At 37.7% G+C, this 25020-nt stretch overlaps 2 protein-coding genes across 6 annotated transcripts; one reads left to right on the top strand and one right to left on the bottom strand.

Annotated features, from left to right (window-relative positions):
* Positions 1–3389: 3389 nt before the first annotated feature.
* Positions 3390–6350, bottom strand: LOC131530417 (uncharacterized). Of its 2 annotated transcripts, none has more exons than XM_058760679.1 (4): positions 5720–6350; positions 4804–5118; positions 4492–4626; positions 3390–3616 (listed from the first exon to the last, which is right to left on the bottom strand). In XM_058760679.1, exons 1-4 carry the CDS (start codon positions 5766–5768, stop codon positions 3390–3392), a joined length of 726 nt encoding a protein of 241 aa, XP_058616662.1. In that variant the 5' UTR covers positions 5769–6350. The 2 variants fall into 2 exon arrangements, with proteins under 2 accessions (XP_058616662.1, XP_058616663.1); XM_058760680.1 differs by having other exon boundaries at positions 4492–4599.
* A 4558-nt stretch (positions 6351–10908) lies between these two features.
* Positions 10909–23776, top strand: LOC131530385 (uncharacterized). Of its 4 annotated transcripts, XM_058760636.1 has the most exons (9): positions 10909–10935; positions 11061–11189; positions 11350–11443; positions 19006–19332; positions 19655–19978; positions 20287–20421; positions 21220–21537; positions 22318–22608; positions 22812–23776. In XM_058760636.1, the coding sequence occupies exons 4-9, from the start codon at positions 19032–19034 to the stop codon at positions 22892–22894; spliced, it is 1452 nt and encodes a 483-aa protein (XP_058616619.1). In that variant the 5' UTR covers positions 10909–10935; positions 11061–11189; positions 11350–11443; positions 19006–19031; the 3' UTR covers positions 22895–23776. The 4 variants fall into 4 exon arrangements, with proteins under 4 accessions (XP_058616619.1, XP_058616618.1, XP_058616616.1 ...); XM_058760635.1 differs by having other exon boundaries at positions 10918–11189; XM_058760634.1 differs by lacking the exons at positions 10909–10935; positions 11061–11189; positions 11350–11443 and adding exons at positions 12263–12310; positions 12508–12713.
* The last annotated feature ends 1244 nt before the right edge of the window (positions 23777–25020 follow it).

The raw sequence follows: 25020 nt of genomic DNA, 5'->3' as shown, positions 1-25020 counted from the left end.
CTTAATTTCAGCTATAAAATTGAAATTATATTATCACTATAATGCGATTTAACTACTTTGATGTCTACACTTTATTAAAAGCTTATTTCAGACATGAAATTCTGCAAAAATAGTTTGTTTATGATTAAAATACACATTTCAGCATTAGAATAATCCGAAAAATCTGCAAAGTTTTAATTAGTTTACATGGTTATGACAACTAAAATTAACCTGCAGGGAACGTTCTGGGAACGTTCTAAATAAAATCTAAAAATAACCTTCAGGGAACGTTATGGGAACGTTCTCTTTTGGTTATAAAAATAAAACTTGAAAATAACCTGCAGGGAACGTTCTGGGAACGTTCTCTTTAGGTTATTAAACATTTACAGGAAACGTGCCTAGAACGTTCTTATTTGGTTCCCAAAAAAATAACCAAATGGGAACGTTAGGGGAACGTTCTATGTTTGTTGGGTCTGTACTTTTACTTAAGTAAAAATCTGGCTTTACAACTTTTACTTGTAATGGATTAATATTTGACCAGCAGTACTTTCACTCAAGTAATGGAGTTGTGTACTTTGTCCACCTCTGCATATAAATAAATTTAGACCACTTTCAACCAGCATAACAAAAATTTTTTGGACCAAATCACCTACCCTGCCTTTAAGCGATGTCGAAATTTGAAAATGAATAGCTCTTTTGAAGTGTTTTTTTTTGTTTGTTTGGTTTTGTTTTGTTTTGTTTGCTAGGGAATAGCTTGAAATGAATGATCAAAGTCACAAGTTTGTGTTTAAATGATTAATCGGAGCGGTTCCAGAGTAAATGACTCACTCCATTGAATCGGTTTCTCTATTTCTCCGCTTTCCTCAGTAGCCCCTCACTGCAGAACAAAGATCCAGGGGGCGGGGTTGGATCCACATCTAGGGGGTGGAGATTGGTAGGTTTAGGGGTGGAGATGGGTAGGTTTAGGGATCAGGGGGTGGAGACGGGTAGGTTTAGGTAAATGTAAGGTGGGAGGAGTTGGATCTAGATCCAACCACACCCCCTGGATCTTGTGTTCTGCAGTGAGGACCATCTCGCTTCCCTTGCCTTCAGCCATGTTATACAACACTGTCAGTACTACTGCTGGTTTAGTTCCCTAGTTTTATGAGATTGATTGAAGTTATTGAAAAAAAAGCACGATGCTAACAAATAGACTATTATAGCCCAATTTCGAGGATAACGGTTTCCCGAACTCAAATAACATGTTCAGTTAAGGTAAAAGATTTATATATATTTTTTAAATTGTTATCTAATTATTTTGTTGTTCAATATGTACATGACTGATCTTGTTTGTCTGCTCTTAAACTTTAAATATATAGCTAAACCTATTTCTTATTCATTTTAACCTGTTCTTGTCATGAAAACATGCATTTTTAATCATTAAATGTTATTTTGATATTCTGTCTTTTTTATTTAACTATTTTTAGCTGTAAATTGTTTATCCTGTTTTTCTATACTTATCTAGATTTTCTCTCTTTATATAAGCTACCTATTTAAATGTGTAGTCTGATAAAATTAAAATATGTCCAAGCTCCAAATGCATGAAGATTTTGCTCTCCCTTTGTGACTGAAAATGGAAACGCATCCATGCAGAGCTGAGAGAAGATTGTTTTTCAGATAAACAAGTATGTTAAGTTAGCATGTTTCTTAAATATCTGCAAACATATTATGGTATTTTTATGCTTTAGTAGAGTCAAAATCCTACATACGGCACCTAGCCTAATGAAATATGAAGATTCTGGGAAAAGCACGGAGACGGAATAAAAACTATAAATATCATACATCTGCCACTAATTATTGAAATATTTGTGCTTTTGTCTCCTTTTTTTTTTTTTTTTTTTTGTTGTTTCTCACTTTTTGGCCATCTGTTTAAGTGTCATTCTAAGGTCAAAAATTCTTGGATAAATCTGGTCTTGATCTATTAGCACACTTTAACCGACCACTTATTAAACATACTTGCCATATTTATTTAAAAGTCTGTGTCCTACAACAAATGACACTGCCGGAGCTTCACCTAGTGGCTGTAAGTTGTAATAGTCTATATTTTTATATGGCATAAGAATTCTGCATAAAAGTATCGTAATTCCTATTAACCAAGTCTGTTGCCTTTAAATAATACCTACCTAAGACAAAAAAAAAACAAACATGACCCAACAGCTTCATCCCAGTGTTTTGGTAAATTAATAAAATAAACAAACCACCATTTTACAGAGTTAATCTGTAGTAAGTTGGATAGTTATGGCAAGACAGTGGAGTTGGGGTTCCTTTCCGAAGCAGACATCCTACAGAACATGCACACAAAGCAATTATTTACCATACAGGCAAAAACTTACGTACAATTATAGTAATGAGTCCTTTTGGGTGTGTGCAGCAAACAAAACACATATTTCATTTCCATTATAGGCTAATAATAGTAGTAGTGGACTGTAACAAAGTTGCTACTGTAGTAGTACTTTGTACTTGTCCTTTTACTCAAGTAATTTTGAAAATGAATAGGCCTACTTATAATTTTACTGGAGTAATATTTTATTGGGGTATCTGTACTTTTACTCAAGTACTTGATTTGTGGGCCACAACCTGATTATTATAGTGACTATTTGTGTATAACTGTTATGTAGTAGTTAGTTCATAGTTATTTTTCTTGAACCTTAACTAGTAGATAATTAATATTAGTTCTTCAGGAGGTATGGCAGAATACATTAGTTATTGATTATATAACTGTTACTTAACACAATCATAAAATTTTATTACACACTGATTAGTTAACACATCTTCCTTATTAGTAAACAGTAGTGAGTTAAGTGTTAATGAATAATTACCTGTACTAATAATTCCTTATTAGTTATGCAGTAAGTAAGAAACAGTATTCTGAAGTGTTACCAGTTTACAATGTCTTCAATAATTACTAGGGAGTTATCACGATCTTCACTTTAGAATACTGATCCAAATAATTAGTAATTCCTTCTGAAGAATTTGGTAATACTTGAGTCATTACTAGTGGTTACCATGACCTTTACTTTAGAATTAATTATACATTATGTATTATTCATATTAATTATGAACCTGTATACAGTAGTTCTTGGGGAGGTATGAAACAGTAATAGTTACTGATTAGCTAATAGTGAACTACCACATTCAACGAAGCACCATCACTTACTAATTCATTAATCAGAGTTTCTTGTTAGTTACTAGTAGTTACTAGAGTGCTAATATTGCGTTACTCATGTGTTCTTGTGTTGTTATTCATTAATGATGGAACAGTATTCTAAAATGTTACCAAAAAATGGACACTAATTTCCACTGTGAGAGTCATTTCAAAGGTTCAACAGAAACCAGTGCTTATGAGATCATTCTTCAATCATAAAATTTTATTAGTGACCTTCAGCAAACATATCTGATCTCAACCTTCTGCTCAATTCATTTTGGTCTGGTTTTACTCCATGGGTCTTATAGAAATATCCTCTCTCTTCTGTTCTGTTCAGCTCACTTCTTGCAGATCGGATGTCATAAACCAGCACAGCAACGGCAGCCACGCCCACCAGAGCAGAGAGAGCCAATCGGATCACAGCTTCAGTAAAACCACAACAGTAAATGCAGTCTGGTAAAACAAAAACAAACACTGAGTTTGCATTCATCTCTCTTTCAAATAGACTAGTACACTGTAAAAAGTGATGTTGACTTAACTTAAAAAAATTGAGGAAACCCGTTGCCTTAAAATTAAGTAAATAATAATTTAAAAAAAGTTAAGTGAACTTGACAATTCACTTAACTATTTTTTTTTTTTTAAATGATCATTTACTTAATTTTAAGGTAACGGGTTTCCTCAATTTTTTTAAGTTAAGTCAACTTATCACTTTTTACAGCGTAGGTGCCAGTTTTGTGGGTTATTATTAGCAGCTCAAGCATTTATTGAGAAGGCAGAGCATCCATGAGCTTTACTGTGTGTGTTCCTATGCACATTTTCCTTGTTTGGCCAAATAACATTAGCTAGAACTGTTTAATATAAATAGTTGCTTGTCCTTTTAACTTAGCTCTCATATAAACCTGTGCAATTATGTGGTTCTTTCTACATTGACTGCTAATGTTTTTAGAGCAACATTGTGCACCAAACAAACAAACAAACGGGTGTGACATGCGGGGCTTCACTTCTCTGCTCATCAGTTCTCTGTTCCTGTAAAATCAAAAAGAATATGCAAGAAGCAAATGCACCCCACCCTCTTTAATACAATGTAAGGCGCTGGATAAAAGTATCTGCCATAGGTATAAATGTAAATATTCTAATTTTTATTAATTGGTTTATGTGGTTGCTTATTTAAGGCACCAACCAGCAGTAACAAATTAACCCCATGTTTGGCCACAAATCAGTGTGGCTTACTGAGTTTCGACTTCAGAGTGAACTTTACAAAAAGAAAATGAGACTGACATAAACACATGTTCTGCTGTGTAAATAATTGCTAATATCACCAGACATACCTGAACTCGGCTGATAGAGCTCAGTAATGTTGGCACCCTCAGTGTGATTGACGATTGAATTGTTGACCGCACAGCTGGACGACACATAGTTTGAGCTTGACGATCTTTCTGATGATGAAGAATTGTGTGGAGTCACTGATAATGACAGAGTTTACTGTGGCATCATATCTTAAACGTTCATAGGTGTTTCATTTTTAAATGGAATTAAAGTCATTGTTATAAAAGGTGAATGTGAAGAAATAATAGTAAAGAACTTACGACAAAGATATAACTCAAACAAAGGGCAAATTACGCTGTAATTCTATTACTCACCACAGACTGTAACATTGAAATTCGTGTAGCTGGTTTCTTTGTTAACAATTGCTAGTTGATAAAGCCCAGAGTCTGTGATTCTGGTGTTTGTGATGGTTAGAGATCCAGTCTGATCTAGATTTAATCTGTCTCTGAATCTCCCATCAAGACCATCGTATGTTGAGTTGGTTTGTGTGAGTCTGTTGACTTCAGCTATTCGAGTGCTACCGAACATCCACTGTATTAGCAGATATTTCTGTGCTTCAGTAACATCAGTGTGAAGAGTGAACGAATCTCCCTCCATCACTGATACTGACTTCATTTCATCTGTCACATCTAGAGAACAAGCAGAAACATGTTTTCTCACAAATACATAATGCTGGTTATTAATGACCAAACTGAATTTCTCTAACCCATAATCGTGATTTGGTCCCAAGCCATTACACATTCTTGTGTACAATAAATATCTAAAAAATAAAAAAAACTCCATTAAGTGAACTTGTGCTGAACAAAACTGAAAAAAACTTGATGAGCATTACTGAACTTATTTGTTCCTCCCAGGTGATGTTTCTTTGCACAAATGTTCACGTGCAAACAGAAGTGAAACATAAAATGTGATCTGGATCACTTTTAATCTTACTCAGCTACTGTTACTTATTGGCTCATAGACTGTTCATACAGTTTTATACCTGCTGAAAACGTGTAATAATATACCACTGATTTGAATTTGTCATTCATGATCAATATGTTTTAAAAACAAAATAAGAAGTTTTGGTTTTACACATTACTTTATTTTAAATAAATGACTCTATAGGCACGCTCATTACTTTTGTTTTTGTTTTTGTTTTTTAAAAACCTTACCTAACCCAAACAGAAGCTTATTATTAATATTAATATTAATATTACTCTGTGCTAACCGGAAATAGGCATAACTTACCAACTAGACACCACAAGCACATCGACAACAAAGCAAAAGCATGAATCATATTCCCTCCCTGGCCGTTCTCCCACACTGTAAATGTCTAAAAACAAGTGGCGCTCACTGCAGAGCCAAATTGTTCAAATGGGTGGAGCCTGCCCTGTTTATGTTACTGGTGGGTGGAGCTCTGTCTACACGTGCATATATGCGGGCACGCCCACTATGAGCTGTTGCGTTGTCTCTCTATTCACAGCATCAGGTTGTTCTGTTCGTCTCTAAGTATCTTTCATAGATAATTTGACTGGGTCCTCCTTAAACGTCATTCACATATTCAAGAAAAGGCGCGATTCTCAGTTGCTGTAAAGTCTCTCTCTGTTTGTGAATTTGGAAGATATTCGCTTCTGTAGCCGGTATTGTGCCGAATTTCGACTCCCTGCCAGAATCAGTTGATGACGGTGCGGCTGTTTTATTTTTTCGTTTGTTTACAGAGATTTTCAACAGTGTTTTCTAAAAGCCGTTGATTACTGCAGGCTTCGACAGCAATACAGGATATTATGGGCGAATCCCAAACGGCTTTTTTGCGCCCTTGAAGGGTACTTCGAGAAGGGGGCGCCATTAGGGACGTTCCAAACGAAAGTCCCTTAGTGAAGGGAACATGCCATGGTCACTTCACGGAAGTGATTTCCGTTTGTGATCATGTGAAACTCACTTAGGAGATCTTGCATGCATTTTAAAGCAAAGTTGGGGTTTATTTTGACTTTACATACAAACGTAAGTAGAATAAGCTAATTACATTTTTCTTTACTTTTATGTAATACAAAATATTTTCATCAGTGATAAAAATATGATTTAGGACTGTATTAATTTAAGACAGAGCAAGTTTAGTTGGAAACCATTTAATTGTAAATAAGAAACAATTAGACAGTATTTGAATAAAATAACAATAAGAAGAAATATTTATTTGCAACAACTGCTGGAGCGCTGAATGCTGCAAGCACGCCAGCGTTGTCAAGGTAACATTTTGTCCGTTATTCCCTTTGAGTTCCAAACGCTTATACGAGACAGTAATGCCCTACACCCTTCAAAGAAGACACTTCAAGGGCTCTGCCCTTCGAAGAGAGTAGGGCATAGGGATGCTCACTTCTGTTTGGAATTCCCCCATGTTTAAGCAACGTTCTCATCAATCTGCGTATTTGAAATCAATAAATAAATAAACCCAGTATCGCGTGATAAGCGCGTGACCATGCAACAAAGTCCACACATTTACCATATTTTTACCATAGTAACTGATTCTCTACCTACCATGTCATCTGTAGCCAATGCACAGTAACTACAACGCATTTACCATGCTTCTCCCACCGTAACTGCAGTTTTACTATGGTATTTGTAGGTATGGTAACCACAACACTTTTCGTGATTTTACCATAGTAACTATGTTTACTGTCTACTCTTTGTATTTAAAGAACAGTAACACCGCTTCTACCATGTTTTTACTGCATATTTGTTGTTAAAGCACAGTAACACAACCCTTAAAATGGTTTTACGACAGTAACCATAGTTTTACTGTGGTATTTGTAGTTAAAGCAGTAATTGTACTGAAGTAGGCTAATTGTAATTCAATATTTTTTTCTGTCTTGCAGTTAGGTCAGATCACATACTCCAGCAGCTCTTTTAAGAAGTCATCTCTTGTAAAAGCCATCACTTGTTCCTATTTTTCCAAACTGTAATCCATAATTCATTTACACACAGTTTTGCTCTCTCTCTCTCTCTCTCTCTCTTTCTGTGCTTTGTGACATTTTTAAAACTCAGAATTTTGACCAATTCTGTCAGAAAGCTGCTAGAATTAACAGGGAACTTGAACTTGAAGCTCCCAATGCTGATCTTGAAGAAGCTGGCAAGGAGGCTGAACAAGTCCTTCAATGATTCAACCCTTCACAGGTAATGTTGAACACATTCCGCTATAACTGATTTGCTTTAATGAATTCATCCTTATTTTATGTGTTAATAATATCTTTCCTTACAGTCCTTCCTCTTAAATATTTTGGTCATAGATCATTTTTAACACACTGTCTCAACATGTATATATTCTTTGTTTTAGCTGAAAGGAAGACCAAAGGGAGGCCTGCCTTTGGATTTGATTTTGGCCGTATTGTGCGTTACGGAGAAGACCAAAAGCTGCAAAGGCAAATGGTATGTCTGTGTTGGTCTGAGCACCTTGACTGAACTGTACTGCAGATACATTTTGCACAACATTTGATGAATTTTGCTTTACATATCCCACGGCCCCATCAGAAAGAACCCCCAACAAAGTGTCATGTTGAAGTAGTATTAATTCATACAATTTAACAAGTCAGCAAACTTTCATGCAAATTGTGCCCATTGTAAGTATCTGAGAGTTTATATCACAAAGTTTATATTAAGTCAATTGTATTCTTTATTAACCTTATCAGATTTGCGCAGTCTCTTCCCGTTCTAACAGTACATGATATCTGTCCACATCTCACAGTCTGCCTTTCTTTCCATGTTGATTTTTATTGAACGCATCTGTCTAAGAAGCAAGAGTCTGGAAATGCTAGTTTAACTTGTCACGTGACAAATCAGATCTTCAGTTAATTTATTTACTTTAAAATATTACATTTATTTAATTTATTAAAATATGATTACATTTATTTCCATTGTGCAGTGTTTATTATTTACTACTATACGCAGTCCAATAAGCCTATACTATGTGCAATACGGTTCAGCCTAATTCTGTAGCCTAGTTTATTCTTAACTCTGAGACCAGTGCATTTATCACTTTGATTTCATTCTGACTGATATTTTCCATAGATGATCACTGGCTGCCTAGTCAACTGAAGTGGGCAAATCAGTTGGTGTCTGTTCCAACATCTACCTATATGCAACTTTGTAATTTGATGAGGCACACTTTATGTTTAACTGAATTTTGGTGATATGCATATGCAGTGTAAGAGACCTGATGCACCTGCTCATAGAAGCTATCTCCAAAAATGTATCCTGGGGTTTGGAGTCTTCAAACCCTTTTTTCCCTTTTGGCAGGTACAGTATATGAATTTAGGCTACTGATTAAGGATTTATTATTCAGATATTCATATTATTATTCATTCATTCTTTAATCAGTAAACATCTTCCAAACGCACTTATGACCGAACTGATATGCAATTAAACTGATCATTTAAATGTGCTGCAATGTTATACAATCGTGGTGTTCATTGTGAAGAAACTACTGTGTCTAGTGAACTGACGTCACGCGCGTGCACGCGAGGGGGAGTCGGATTCGGCACAACACCCGTTAGGGTGCGGCTTGGGGAGTATAGGATCCCATTGGGGATGCAGCAGAACATAACTAATCTCTGTTGATCGTCTTTGTTACATTTGGATACACAGCCCTATAAAAACATGCAGATGTTATTGCTTTCTCTTCTCTTATTACTCGTGGACGGTAAGTGGATTTTGTTTTAGAAGTTGAAATTATTTTTTGGTTTCATTTTTTTTTTTTTTTCATCAGCTGCAACAAGTGCATTGTAAAATGTATTCCAGTCCCACCTGAATCAGTCGTGTTTGAGCATTACAGCCAAACTAATTTCCCTACTATAAAGACAAAGCCTTTCAAGGTAACAAAATATAAAAAAGTATGGCGGATATTTAGGCCAAAGTGGGTGAAGATAAAAATCATTGTCATTATTTTATCTTTGTTATTAAAAAATGAGAGCAAAGATACACATTGCAAATACATAATATACAAATAAAACAAACAGTGTTTTATTTTCAGGTAGTCAATAGGTGTATTTAGCAGGAGCATTCAAGAAATTGAATGAACAAATATAAAAATAAAACACTATATGGATTGATTCCTATTAAAGCAACTGTATTAAAGTTTTTCAGTCAAGAGTAGTGAGTGATTTTTCTCTTTGTGTTTGGTGTTTTATTAACATTAAAGGAATAATTCACCCCAAAATTAAAATAGGCTAGTGTTTGATTTTTATACCTTCATTTACTCACTCAACAGTTGTTTTAAACCTGAACAAGTTTCTTCTGCTGAAAATAAATGCTATTTTGAAGAATGTGGAAAACCAAACGGTTGCTGGTCTACAGTGACTTCCATAGTATTTTTTTCATTCTGTTAAAGTCAATGTGAACCAGCAACTGTTTGGTTACCCACATTTTTCAAAATATCTTCTTTTGTGTTCAGCACAAGAGTTAAGTCATTAGAGTAAATAATGGCAGAATTACAATTTTAGGGTGAACTATCCCTTAATTACAGTCGGCAGCATATTTAGTACTGTCCCTTTAAGACCTGCACGACACGCATCTAATATACAGGCACGCATCTGTTTCTCGCAGCTGTTTACTTTCATTTTAGACATAACCAACTGAGTCTATACATAAGCCTGGTGTGTTTTGACAGTATTAGCACAAAACATAACTTAGTTCGGTAATCAGGCGCTGTTTGACGGCCTTTTTAGAGCATGCGCTTTGGGTGTATGTGCTCAGAAAAGGCGCTCGTCAGAACAGCACACTGAGTGAAACGTTTAAGTCTTTGAAGCAGATGCAGATAATGTACTTTTGGTGACTGCGAATAAGTGCAGTGTCCCGTGAGAGTAACTCTACCGCTGAGTTAACACTGATCTGAATGTATGTAGCGTTGTACAGTAACGTATATGTTACATAGAGACGGCGGCGCCAGAACGGCAGCTGATAGAATGTGTGCTGTGGCACGATACAACGATATTTCTTCAAAAAAGCAAATCGTGGAGACATTAATCGTCATATCGAACACCCCTAGCAGAATAGGGGCACCGGACCGCAAGGGCACTTTACTGTCGGACCTCAAAGGGGCAGGGCTTGAGCCCCCGCCCCCCCCTTGTGCACGCCACTGCACACACACACACACACCATGTTGAATAAAAGCTTTCAAAATCCCTTTTGTCATAATCCTCCTTATTGCATAATGTTACATCACCCCAGGGTTTGTTACAACTACTGAGTGAATTGTAACATTTCACTCCTTGTGTTTGAAACGAAAACATACGTTTTCTGTTTGTGCTGATAACAGCGACACCATTTAATAGCAGACACTTGAAACTAATTTGTGTCACATTCTGAACGCACTGACACTAGAACGCGGGCTAAAATTTACCCATGGCTGTTTTTCAATTGTATAACAGTTAGGTCAGATCACATACTCCAGCAGCTCTTTTAAGAAGTCATCTCTTGTAAAAGCCATCACTTGTTCCTATTTTTCCAAACTGTAATCCATAATTCATTTACACACAGTTTTGCTCTCTCTCTCTCTCTCTCTCTCTCTCTTTCTGTGCTTTGTGACATTTTTAAAACTCAGAATTTTGACCAATTCTGTCAGAAAGCTGCTAGAATTAACAGGGAACTTGAACTTGAAGCTCCCAATGCTGATCTTGAAGAAGCTGGCAAGGAGGCTGAACAAGTCCTTCAATGATTCAACCCTTCACAGGTAATGTTGAACACATTCCGCTATAACTGATTTGCTTTAATGAATTCATCCTTATTTTATGTGTTAATAATATCTTTCCTTACAGTCCTTCCTCTTAAATATTTTGGTCATAGATCATTTTTAACACACTGTCTCAACATGTATATATTCTTTGTTTTAGCTGAAAGGGAAGACCAAAGGGAGGCCTGCCTTTGGATTTGATTTTGGCCGTATTGTGCGTTTACGGAGAAGACCAAAAGCTGCAAAGGCAAATGGTATGTCTGTGTTGGTCTGAGCACCTTGACTGAACTGTACTGCAGATACATTTTGCACAACATTTGATGAATTTTGCTTTACATATCCCACGGCCCCATCAGAAAGAACCCCCAACAAAGTGTCATGTTGAAGTAGTATTAATTCATACAATTTAACAAGTCAGCAAACTTTCATGCAAATTGTGCCCATTGTAAGTATCTGAGAGTTTATATCACAAAGTTTATATTAAGTCAATTGTATTCTTTATTAACCTTATCAGATTTGCGCAGTCTCTTCCCGTTCTAACAGTACATGATATCTGTCCACATCTCACAGTCTGCCTTTCTTTCCATGTTGATTTTTATTGAACGCATCTGTCTAAGAAGCAAGAGTCTGGAAATGCTAGTTTAACTTGTCACGTGACAAATCAGATCTTCAGTTAATTTATTTACTTTAAAATATTACATTTATTTAATTTATTAAAATATGATTACATTTATTTCCATTGTGCAGTGTTTATTATTTACTACTATACGCAGTCCAATAAGCCTATACTATGTGCAATACGGTTCAGCCTAATTCTGTAGCCTAGTTTATTCTTAACTCTGAGACCAGTGCATTTATCACTTTGATTTCATTCTGACTGATATTTTCCATAGATGATCACTGGCTGCCTAGTCAACTGAAGTGGGCAAATCAGTTGGTGTCTGTTCCAACATCTACCTATATGCAACTTTGTAATTTGATGAGGCACACTTTATGTTTAACTGAATTTTGGTGATATGCATATGCAGTGTAAGAGACCTGATGCACCTGCTCATAGAAGCTATCTCCAAAAATGTATCCTGGGGTTTGGAGTCTTCAAACCCTTTTTTCCCTTTTGGCAGGTACAGTATATGAATTTAGGCTACTGATTAAGGATTTATTATTCAGATATTCATATTATTATTCATTCATTCTTTAATCAGTAAACATCTTCCAAACGCACTTATGACCGAACTGATATGCAATTAAACTGATCATTTAAATGTGCTGCAATGTTATACAATCGTGGTGTTCATTGTGAAGAAACTACTGTGTCTAGTGAACTGACGTCACGCGCGTGCACGCGAGGGGGAGTCGGATTCGGCACAACACCCGTTGGGGTGCGGCTTGGGGAGTATAGGATCCCATTGGGGATGCAGCAGAACATAACTAATCTCTGTTGATCGTCTTTGTTACATTTGGATACACAGCCCTATAAAAACATGCAGATGTTATTGCTTTCTCTTCTCTTATTACTCGTGGACGGTAAGTGGATTTTTGTTTTAGAAGTTGAAATTATTTTTTGGTTTCATTTTTTTTTTTTTTTCATCAGCTGCAACAAGTGCATTGTAAAATGTATTCCAGTCCCACCTGAATCAGTCGTGTTTGAGCATTACAGCCAAACTAATTTCCCTACTATAAAGACAAAGCCTTTCAAGGTAACAAAATATAAAAAAGTATGGCGGATATTTAGGCCAAAGTGGGTGAAGATAAAAATCGTTGTCATTATTTTATCTTTGTTATTAAAAAATGAGAGCAAATATACACATTACAAATACACATAATATACAAATAAAATAAACAGTGTTTTATTTTCAGGTAGTCTATGATAGGTGTATTTAGCAGGAGCATTCAAGAAATTGAATGAACAAATATAAAAATAAAACACTATATAGATTGATTCCTATTAAAGCAACTGTATTAAAGTTTTTCAGTCAAGAGTAGTGAGTGATTTTTCTCTTTGTGTTTGGTGTTTTATTAACATTAAAGGAATAATTCACCCCAAAATTAAAATAGGCTAGTGTTTGATTTTTATACCTTCATTTACTCACTCAAAAGTTGTTTTAAACCTGAACAAGTTTCTTCTGCTGAAAATAAATGCTATTTTGAAGAATGTGGAAAACCAAACGGTTGCTGGTCTACAGTGACTTCCATAGTATTTTTTTCCTTCTGTTAAAGTCAATGTGAACCAGCAACTGTTTGGTTACCCACATTTTTCAAAATATCTTCTTTTGTGTTCAGCACAAGAGTTAAGTCATTAGAGTAAATAATGGCAGAATTACAATTTTAGGGTGAACTATCCCTTAATTACAGTCGGCAGCATATTTAGTACTGTCCCTTTAAGACCTGCACGACACGCATCTAATATACAGGCACGCATCTGTTTCTCGCAGCTGTTTACTTTCATTTTAGACATAACCAACTGAGTCTATACATAAGCCTGGTGTGTTTTGACAGTATTAGCACAAAACATAACTTAGTTCGGTAATCAGGCGCTGTTTGACGGCCTTTTAGAGCATGCGCTTTGGGTGTATGTGCTCAGAAAAGGCACTTTGTCAGAACAGAACACTGAGTGAAACGTTTAAGTCTTTGAAGCAGATGCAGATAATGTACTTTTGGTGACTGCGAATAAGTGCAGTGTCCCGTGAGAGTAACTCTACCGCTGAGTTAACACTGATCTGAATGTATGTAGCGTTGTACAGTAACGTATATGTTACATAGAGACGGCGGCGCCAGAACGGCAGCTGATAGAATGTGTGCTGTGGCACGATACAACGATATTTCTTCAAAAAAGCAAATCGTGGAGACATTAATCGTCATATCGAACACCCCTAGCAGAATAGGGGCACCGGACCGCAAGGGCACTTTACTGTCGGACCTCAAAGGGGCAGGGGCTTGAGCCCCCGCCCCCCCCTTGTGCACGCCACTGCACACACACACACACACCATGTTGAATAAAAAGCTTTCAAAATCCCTTTTTGTCATAATCCTCCTTATTGCATAATGTTACATCACCCCAGGGTTTGTTACAACTACTGAGTGAATTGTAACATTTCACTCCTTGTGTTTGAAACGAAAACATACGTTTTCTGTTTGTGCTGATAACAGCGACACCATTTAATAGCAGACACTTGAAACTAATTTGTGTCACATTCTGAACGCACTGACACTAGAACGCGGGCTAAAATTTACCCATGGCTGTTTTTCAATTGTATAACAGATTTTCAATAAAATAACCAAGTCTGCAGTCACTGACTTTTACTAAAGTTATGTTATTTCAATACCCTGTTGTTAAAAAAACACAAAAAAATAAAAAAAACATTTGAAAACCAGATTAAAAACGGGGCATTTATACCTCTATAAACGCTATCGGGTCAAATTTCACCATATAATGTCTCCATTCATGCTGTGACATCAGGGGCGTAGTTGGTGGGGGTGGGTGGGGGGAGTAACTAGCAAGTACAACCCCCCCCCCCCGAGCCGCCATCTGCTCTGATAGAGCGAGAATCAACCAAAGTGGATATGCGGATGCCTTGTAGCCGCAACGGAGCTAACGCGGCATCCACACACTTTGTAAAAGTGCGGGGTGAGTGCTAGGCCGAAGGGAAGAACCCGATATTGGTGAGCTTTGCCCTCGAAAGCAAACCTCAGGAACTCCCTGTGAGTGGGAAGGATGGAGATATGGAAGTATGCGTCTTTTAGATCGATCGTGACAAACCCGTCCTCGGACCTGATCTGAGACACGACCTGCTTGAGCATCTTGAACTTCAGTCTGCTGACTGAGTGGTTCAACTGATGCAGATCTAAAATGGGACGCCAACCCTCCATCCTTCTTGGGAACTATGAAGTACCGGCTGTAGAACCCGGAATCTCTTTCGAGAGGAGGGACCACCTCGATGGCCTCCTTCCTCAAGAGAGTACTCTACTTCTCGTTCCATTACCAGAACCTGCTCGGGGCCCACCAGAGTGGGATTCACCCCGTTGAAAAGAGGCGGAGGAGAACCAAACTGGATTCTGTAGCCTCTCTACAGTATGCAGGTCCCATGGAGACACATTTGGCAGTAGTTTTCACGCTGCCAAATAGTCTACTAAGGGAACCAGTCTCTCAAGACTGGCCTCTGGTATAACCAGGGCGGCTAGCTCGGTGTCCTGGAACGGCTCGCCGGCAGGAGACGGCCAAACTAGCTGCTCTAGAGACCCCTGAAGGGGGTGGCGAGCATCTCAGCTCCGCTACGTTTCCGGGCGGAAGAAACTGAGATGTGAGCTCGCTGGAGATCGCTGTGCCCTGGAACACCGTACGTGGCAGGGTTGGCAGACCGATCTCCTGAGGGCACTGAGGAGAGACGGGCACCGTGTACCGCGGTGTACGCCGCTTTTCCCCAGAGGGGCCTGCCCTCATAAGTTCTGGGCCATGGGCACCAGGACTACCTCAGCCGAAGTCTCCTATTGAAGCGACTGTCCTCAGACTCGCGTCATCTTCTAGGAAGACTAGACTGGTAGAACCAGAGCCTGCAACGCAGGACCCAATGAGACACGCTTGGCAGGGGCTCCCACACCGCCAGGTGCCTACTAAGGGAACCAGTCTCTGGAGACTGGCCTCTGGTATAATCAGAGCGGCTAGTTCGGTATCCTGGAACGGCACACCGGCAGGAGAAAGCCAAACTAGCTGCTCTAGAGACCCCCGAAGGGGTGGCGAGCATCTCAGCTCCGCTACGTTTCCGGGCGGAAGAAACTGAGATGTGTGCTCGCTGGAGATCGCTGCGCCCTGGAACACCGTACGTGGCAGGGTTGGCAGACCGATCTCCTGAGGGCACTGAGGAGAGACGGGCACCGTGTATGCCACTCTTCCCCAGAGGGCCGGCCCTCAGAAGTCCTGGGCCATAGGCAGCAGGATGTTTTAGCCAAAGACTATCCAGCGAGAGTGACGGTCCGCAGATCCGCCTTCTGCTAGAAGGCCTCGGCCCAGGAGCGCCACTCTGACTCCAACATACTGGGGAGTAAGAGAAGTGACGCTCCCTATATGAGGAGCTGGAACACGGTTGGGGCTGCTCCGCCCAGCAGCCCCTGCTGACCACATCAACCTCCTCAGAGGAAGAGAAGTAAAACATTGTGCTCTCACTCGAGAAAATCCCAAGTTTTCTTAGGCTCCTTTTACACATACACACCTAACTTCTCCTAGTTAGATGAAATAGAACATTTAATTCCTCAGAATTAAATGGAGAAAAACAACCAGACAAGTAAATACGGTCTGATATGAAAAGGATTCATGAAACGAACGAGAATGACATAATGCACGCGTCGCCTCGGCAACGCGCGCTGCAACAGTGAGCTCTCACTCAAAGGGGGAAGAACCGCACCGCTGGCTTCCAGCCCCAGCGAGCGCTAGATCTGGGGATTGCAGGTGGAGAGAGGGCGAACCCGTCTCCAACCCGTCCGCCAGATCTATGTGCGATCCCCGCGATCTCATTCGCCGCCGTCAGCCCCTTTTTTTTTTTTTTTCTCTTCTTTTTTTCTCTCGAGCTGACAGCGCGAACTCCGTTCCTATGCAGGGACACTGCTATAATGACAACCTCGTTCATAATAAGCTTGTGCAAACAATGCTCGTGCAAAGACTGCGATTTTACAAAGCTCATCGACGCCCTTCATGTCTACCTCCTCGGAGAAAGACAGGCGGAGCGTCGAGCCCTCTCTCTGGGGGGAAGAACCCGCGGGGCTTCCGAACCCAGAGAGCGGGCGCTGGATCTGATGGGAAGGAAGAAGATAGGGGATCGCCCGTCTTCATTCCCTCCACCTGATCCATCTGCGATCCCCGCGAACGCAGCCGCTGCTCCGCCTCGGCGAAAGCGGGCCGGTAACGCAAGGAACGCATGTGAAAGCTCCCTCCTCAAAGAGAGCCCTCTGAGAGTAAGCATACGCAGCGACAAACGCTCACAAGTGGGCAGTCAGCTCCCTCGAGAGCTGACTCTGCGTGCCCTGCTCTCAAGCAGACCACACACGGACTGTTAGTGAAAAACACAGCCTGTAATGCGATCTGCTCTCGCCCAAGTGCAGTTTCTCTGCACTTTAGACATTGTGGAGCTTATTTCAAGTGACAAACAACACTAAATAAGACTCACCACACAGATCGACAGACACACACAGAGTAGCGGTTGCTGAATGACAAAAGCTGACGCCGGTTCCACCGCACGTGCTTTTATGCCTCCTGGCCATTACGTCACCCGCCCGTGACGTCTCGCCCATCCTTTGGACAGATTACATTTGTATCAGAGCGCGGTCACGCTGGAGGCGTTCCCCTAGCGTTCTTGGACGCAGCGTCTCGTTCCTGAAGAGGAACCAATGATAAACCAGTTCTCTGAAATAGCTCAAAGATACATTTCATGAACCTTCAATTGGAAAGCATATATAGACAGAGGACAACACAAGAGTTACAAATTCTGACAATGGACTTTCAAAAAAAAAAAAACCCTTTGTGCCCATATTTCTTTTTCTTTTCTATATCACAATGATGTTGTAATGTTTTTTTTTTTTTTTTCAGAACACTAGTAAACTGTATCCAATCCAGTCTTTCAATCAATATCCCACATACAGTAATGTGTAAATTTGTATGTTTGAAATGGATATATGGCATACATAAAAAGCGCAGCATTCTGCATTTCAATACAGTAACTGTCATCCAAACTGTTGCCATAGTTTACATCAGAACATCCCTCCAGAGTACACTGTTATATTGACAACATGACCAAGCAATTTGACTGTCTTATCCGTACACAATGACTCAAGGACTTTTGAGAAGTTGTTTTGAGAAATGCACTTACTGTTATGCAAATATTAAGGATGATTCGAGAAATGCACCAAAGCGACTGAGAAAAACTGTAAAATATTTTTAAACTACTCATGACCACCTTTACTATAATTTATCACGTATTACTGTAGGCTTATTTATTGTGGTAAATTTTGTCTAACTTGTAGAATTTATAATAGATAATCTGTTAAGGGAATAGATTTTTCCCTATAGATTTATATTACAACTGTGGCATGTTGTAGCTATTGTTTTAATTTAAAACAACAGGACAAAAACATATTTGATGACTAAAAATGATCATTTTATGACTCTAGACATTACTTTGTGAAGACAGTGGCATAATACAAGTGCATGGGTAAATTATACCCACTGGCGGTTTTAGGTATACAGCGACCTCTGGCGGTTGTGGTTTTAAAATAACTCCAAGATACAGACAGAAATATCAAAAATTTACATCCATTCCTGCTAATGTCTCCACTGCTAATAGGACATACTATCACAACAAAATTAACAATTCATCTAACTCTCGCATGCTCTTTAAAACATTTTCCTCCCTCCTTTGTCCTCCTCCTCCCCCTTTTTCATCAACTCTTAACAGCTGACGACTTTGCCATGTTCTTCATTAATAAAATTACAACCATCAGTGAACAATTCTCCACACCACAATCTGTCAAACACATCTTACCAGCAAACATACACTTGTTAACATCCTTCTCTCCACTCTCTGAGGCAGAAATCTCGTTTGTATTGCTTAAAAATGTAAAAATGTATTTTTACTTTATACAATATGTTTTAATTTTTCACATTATTATTATTATTATCAATATGATTAATATAATATCAATATGGTCTATTATTATTATTATTTTTCATGATAATGCCATATCTGTCTCACACAGTGTTTTCAGCTGAATCTGTATACTGAGGTGTGGTATCAGATTAAGCTATCTGTAATTGTTCATTTATGTTTTGCAGGTGTGTTTGGTGCAACAGATATAACAATGTCAGTGATGGAAGGAGATTCTGTATCTCTACACACTAATCTTACTGAAATACTGAACGATGATACTTTACTGTGGGTGTTTGGACCTAAAGGCTTTGTCATATCCCAAATAACGAGAAAGAACGACCTGACCTCATTTTTTGTCACCGATGATGTGGGATTCAGAGACAAATTGCAAGTAGACCAAAAAACTGGTTCTCTCACCATCAGAAACACCAGAATCAGACACTCGGGACAATATAAACTAACCATCTCTAGAGAAAAGAGTACGACTAAGACATTTAATGTTACTGTAATTGGTGAGTATCCCAAGAATATCTTTTTTTATATTAATCTTGTTTCAGGTTTCATGATTTCACAATTTGAACCACGCTGTAAAACTTTAGGCATCCTTAAAGGTGCGGTCATATTAGTGGATATTTTAGGGAAATTTCATTTTTAATAGCATTGAGAATTATGAAGCAATGCTCCCACTGCTTTCTGTTGATCAGAACGGCAAAGTCGCAAGACCAACTTGAATTAAGTTATTTAGGCAAAATTCCTGATGATGAGAATTGGAATGATTGGATGTTGCCTGCAAATTTTACAAGCCCCAGTTTTCTGATCTGATTTGCTTTCCAGGTGTGGTTGCTGAGACGGGTGGAGTGAAGTCAGTATCAGTGATGGAGGGAGAGTCTGTCACTCTACAGAATTATGTTACTGCAATACAGAGAGACGATCTGATAGTGTGGAGGTTTGGGGATAAAGGCATTCTCCTGGCTAAAATCAATGTGGAAACTAATGAGACCTCAGTAAACATTGCCGATGAGCGATTCAAAGGCAGACTGGAGCTGGATCAGACTGGATCTCTGACCATCACAGACACCAGAACCGAACACGCTGGACTTTATGAGCTACAGATCAGAGGCTGTGAGAGCTCGCAGCAATTCTTGGTTTCTGTCAGTGGTGAGTCTTTATAGAGCATATCTTTAAAAGACTAGTTTGGTCAGCACCTTAAAACAGATACTTGTTTGTGTTTGATTAACTTATCTAACTATAGTAGTCAACATTTGAAGTGGATCACTCAGAAACTGCGAGTAAATTTCACGAACAATTACAAAGAAAATGCATACTACATTACTTTAAATGAATTAAATGTGATATTTTGAACGTGATATTTCCATTTCTCTGTAAAGACCAAAGGACCATTTTTGTTTTTGAGATTTTCTGGTCAGCTACCTGTAATGTACCTCACATTCACTGTCTCTCTTCAGCTGTTCCTGATCCGGGTCTGTCTCCGGGTGCTATATTTGGGATAGCTGCTGCTGTTTTGTTATTCCTGACTGCAGTTGTAGCTGCTGTTGTGATTTACTATCGCCGCAAGATCTCTGAACTAGAAAAGCAAGTGGGTGAGTATTACAGCTGATACAAGACATAAACAATGAGTTTTATTAAGCTATTGTCAAGGTGGTCGCAGTATAAGTAGTGCACAAAGACGAAAAATCCAAAGAAACAGTCTATAATTCAACACTCAGGAAAACAGATCACACAACACCTTAACATTATTGACACAGACAGGACAAAGGAAATCAGGAACACAAGGAGTATATATACACTGTAAAAAGTAATAAGTTGACTTAACTTAAATAAGTTAACTGAATTGTCAAGTGCAGTTAACTTTTTTTTTTTTTAATTATTATGTACTTAATAATTTTAAGGCAACGGGTTTCCTCAATTTTTTTTAAGTTAAGTCAACTTTCACTTTTTACAGTGTACAAGACCAAACAAGGAACTATTGAGTTAATTAGACAACAGGTGAACTGAATGCAACAATCAAACTCACTGGGAAAACTGGGTCAAATGAAAATACTGAAAACACTTCTTGATTAATCATGTATATTACAGTATCAGAGGAAATATACCATCAGTTTTACAACTGATTTTGATCTGGGTTTGATAACACTTAATGATTCAGATCAATGCAGGAGTCCAATACTTACTATAGTAATTAGATGAGAAACGTTTTAGCATATAGTTGAATTCCCTGAAGACGTTTGACACCATTGCATAATTCTTAGCTCCCCCCACCTCCCCTCGATTAACTGATTTTTATAAACTGATAAACTGATTTTTTTAGCTCCTTTGTGAAAATGAAATATGTCTTTCTAAATTTAAGCTTGATCTGATGAACACATTTCTGTGTCCAGCTGTCACAGTTGAAGAAAAGTTAGTGGCAGATGGAGATTCTGTCACTTTAGAGACTGATACTGAAGTACAGAAAGATGATAAGATACAGTGGTGCTATAAAGAAGACAACAATCTTATTGCTGAAATCAGTGGAGCGACCAGTAAAAAAACATATGATGGTTTTGATGAGATATTCAGAAGCAAACTGGTGCTGGACGGTCAGACTGGGAATCTCACCATCAATAACATCAGAGGAATTCACTCTGGAGTCTATAAACTACAGATCAGCGGCAAAAACACAAGAACCGAATACAAGAATTTCATTGTTACTGTCAAAGGTGAGTAGATCAATGATCTAGATGATTTAGACAAATTATGTAGAACGACAGTTAGATGATCTCAGCTTCAACAAATTCTCAAAGTGCAATTTAATTTGAATCATTTTTAGATGTTTGTTTACTTTAATTGTAATGCTATGTTAGCTTATTATTGGTTGGGACATTTGGAATGTTTCATTCGAAAGCTTTAATGCTCAATTCATCCTGTTGAAATGGTCTTTTAAAACCTTTTAGCGAGCTGAAATTTTGTGAAATATCAACTTCAAATTTAGAACACAACTTTGTAAGAGTCCACATTATTTTGTGAAAATATATTTTGTATGCTGTACTAAAATGTTAAGTACATTTGCTTTTCAATAAAGACAACCCTCTATAAGTTTTTAAGACTTTCATTAAATCACTACAATTACAAGAAAATGCATACTGATGAATCGTATCCAAATATAGTTTGTGGTTTCAAAATTCTGATTTCTTTTGGCTAGAAATCCATCATGTCAAATACTACAGTCTATCCCAGTTTTACTTTATGATTTGTGATTGTGAATCATGGTAATATCTTCCTAAATAGATGAGATTAATTAATGGCTAACTAATGTCTTTGTCTTGTTAAGTCTCATAATACAACAAGAAAAGAAGTTATGTACAAACATTCCAAACTAGGTTAAAATGTCATCTCAATGTATACACATACTGTATATGTGACATTGAAAATACAAACTAAATTAATGCACATTTTTTGTCTTCTGTATTTCTGTTTCTCTGTGTTGCTTTGACATACAGTGAGGACAGTGCCTGTGATGTCCGGAGAATTTGTGACTTTAAATACTGAGACTGAAATACAAAGCGATGATCTGATACTGTGGACACGTGGAGCTAAAAACAGTCTCGTTGTTAAAGTTGATTCAGGAACAACTAGTATTAGTGAGAAATTCAGAGGCAGACTGGAGCTAGACAAGACGACTGGATCTCTGATCATCACAAACACCAGAACCACAGACTCTGGAGTTTATAAACTACAGATCATCAACAGCGAACAAACCACATTCAGGAGATTCAATGTGACTGTCACTGGTGAGTAGAACAACATTTATTATAAAAACTGTATATTTATACAAAAGTTCATGCTTTCTGCTTGTCTGTTTTTAACATTTTCATTTTTTTTTCCTTTGTTAATTCAAGTTTTAAGAATTTGAAAAAGTTTTTGCAGTTAAAATACATATGTAGATGTAAATGCAGCAAAACACTTTTCTGTGACTGACTATATTTTCTTTCAGGTTCCACAGCAAAACAAGTGAATGAATCAGAGACTGTTGAGATGTCACTGTTGAGTGAAGACGTGGAAGAAGTGAATGAGTGAGAAGTGAGAGTCACATCATCACCATTGCGCTCAACAGCATACTTGAACAAGCTGTTAAAATCACGTTAACACTTGTTTGCTTTTAGATGAAGGAAACATGTTTATGAAAGTCTTTCAAAATTCATTTTACAACTGATACACATCATCCCAGTTACTTTATTAGCATAATACTAGTTTGACACTGAAGACAGATGCGTGCTGAATCGAACTACTGAAAAAGTGCTGAAGAACTACTGAAGAGCAAGCAAAGAGACACAAGCTTCAAAGTTATCCATTAGCTGTCCACATGCTGGAAATGCATTGTGTTGTAATCATCTGTGGTGCTACAATTACCAAACATCAGCTTTGAGAAAGCTGTGAAATCAAACCAAGATACATTGTTTGTTACATCTGAACTGATTACAGAAATTCAAGGTGGTGTGAAATAGCCGAACACTGAACAATTTGATACTCCAAACACCAAGTTGATTTTGACAGGAGTGTTTTATCTTGTACAACGAGAATTTTTGTCATCAAAAGTGAATCAGTTTTCACAGCTATACCATAGAAGAACAATTTTTGATCACCCAGATAACCTTTCAATAAACAGTTTTTTAAAGAACCATTTTTTTAATGTAAACAACATTTTTAAAATCTAAAGAATTTTCTTCCACTATGTTTATATACATACAGTACTGTTACTGTTTTATCTGAAGTGTGCTGTGTTGCCTTATAAAATAGTAAAATAGGAGAAAGTAAACTTATGTTTCGGTACAATAATGTGAAGTGGTAATTTCCATTGCATGTGTTTTTGTATAATATTTCATGATAATACTACACTTAATATTGCCGATGATTTACTCTGTGTCTTGACCTGTAATTTTAATAATAAGCAGCAGTTATTCCAATTAAATACTTTAAAATAGGCTGGCATTTATTTTCTGTATCATGTTATATTTTATGTAAAAATGGTGATCTGTTTGCTTAAAGCCATGTTTAATGTTTAATTTAATAACAGTTATTTTTTAGTATGGAGAGAAAGTCAAAATTAGGCAAAATTCAGAATTGAAGAGTTTATTTTATTTAATTTTATTTAAAAAGTCTAGTTATAAAAGTTATGTTCATTGTTACTTTTTTCAATTCAACTTAAGTTCTTTTTTTTATTTAATTTTATTTCATTTCACTTTCTGTGTTTCTGTGTTTATCTCTTGGTAATTATGCTTTGTTGACGAAGTGAAAAGGGCCTCTGGTCCATGCAAACAACAGATGGCAGTAATGCTTTATTATAGTTAGCGATCTGAAGTAGAGCCATCAGGATTTCTGCCTCGCACTGCAGTCTTTCAGATTTTGGAAGCATAAAGTTATTGCTTTTCTCTTCGTAGCATAACAGTCGTCATGTAAATTCATTAGTCAGTCACTGTTGGTATAAATGCTCTCCGTTAGTCTTCAGTTGGCTACGTTTTGTTAACAAATTTCGCTGTCAGTCGGTGGTTCAGTAGGCCAAAATGATCGAAATCTTATTTTTTGGGGGGGGGGATTTACAACAGTACGAAGGGCACTTCACACATCTTTCTGTTTTTATTTCAACTGTGCGGTAAGTGTGTGTTTATGTTTACTTTCGGTTTCATTTTGACCACTGCGCACTGATGATTTTTTATTTTATTTATTTATTTTTTTTGCTGTAGTTAATTATCATGACATTAACGCAGAATAATTTCCATGTTCTCCTCCACTTTTTTTTTTTTTTTTTTTTTCAATACACATATACTCTTTTAAAGCATATGCAACAGTATGTTCGGTAAGAATACAGTACATTCATAAACCGGTTTTTGTAAAGTCGCATTCTTGTGGCGACAACTGGTTACTGAACAACATCTTTACAGTGTAAAGACTACTACATAGTACGTATAAAACTTCTCTTATTTTCATGTATTCAGCATCTGTCTATCAGTAAACTGCTTTTCTGTGTCAATGCAAAATTGATCTAAGGCAGAAGTTGTTACTCCACCCCCTGAGTAACAGCAGCTCTACGTTTTAACCAATGTGGTTCATACAATGGATATGGAACAAAATGGTTCCCTGAGAAATAGTTGCTGGAATTGTGGGGAAACTCCATTTTCCTCTGAATGCTGAAGCCTGATTTGTTA

The sequence above is a fragment of the Onychostoma macrolepis genome, chromosome 22 (genome assembly GCF_012432095.1).
Source record: "Onychostoma macrolepis isolate SWU-2019 chromosome 22, ASM1243209v1, whole genome shotgun sequence".
Taxonomy (NCBI): domain Eukaryota; kingdom Metazoa; phylum Chordata; class Actinopteri; order Cypriniformes; family Cyprinidae; genus Onychostoma; species Onychostoma macrolepis.
This window is presented reverse-complemented; position numbering and strand designations above follow the sequence as displayed.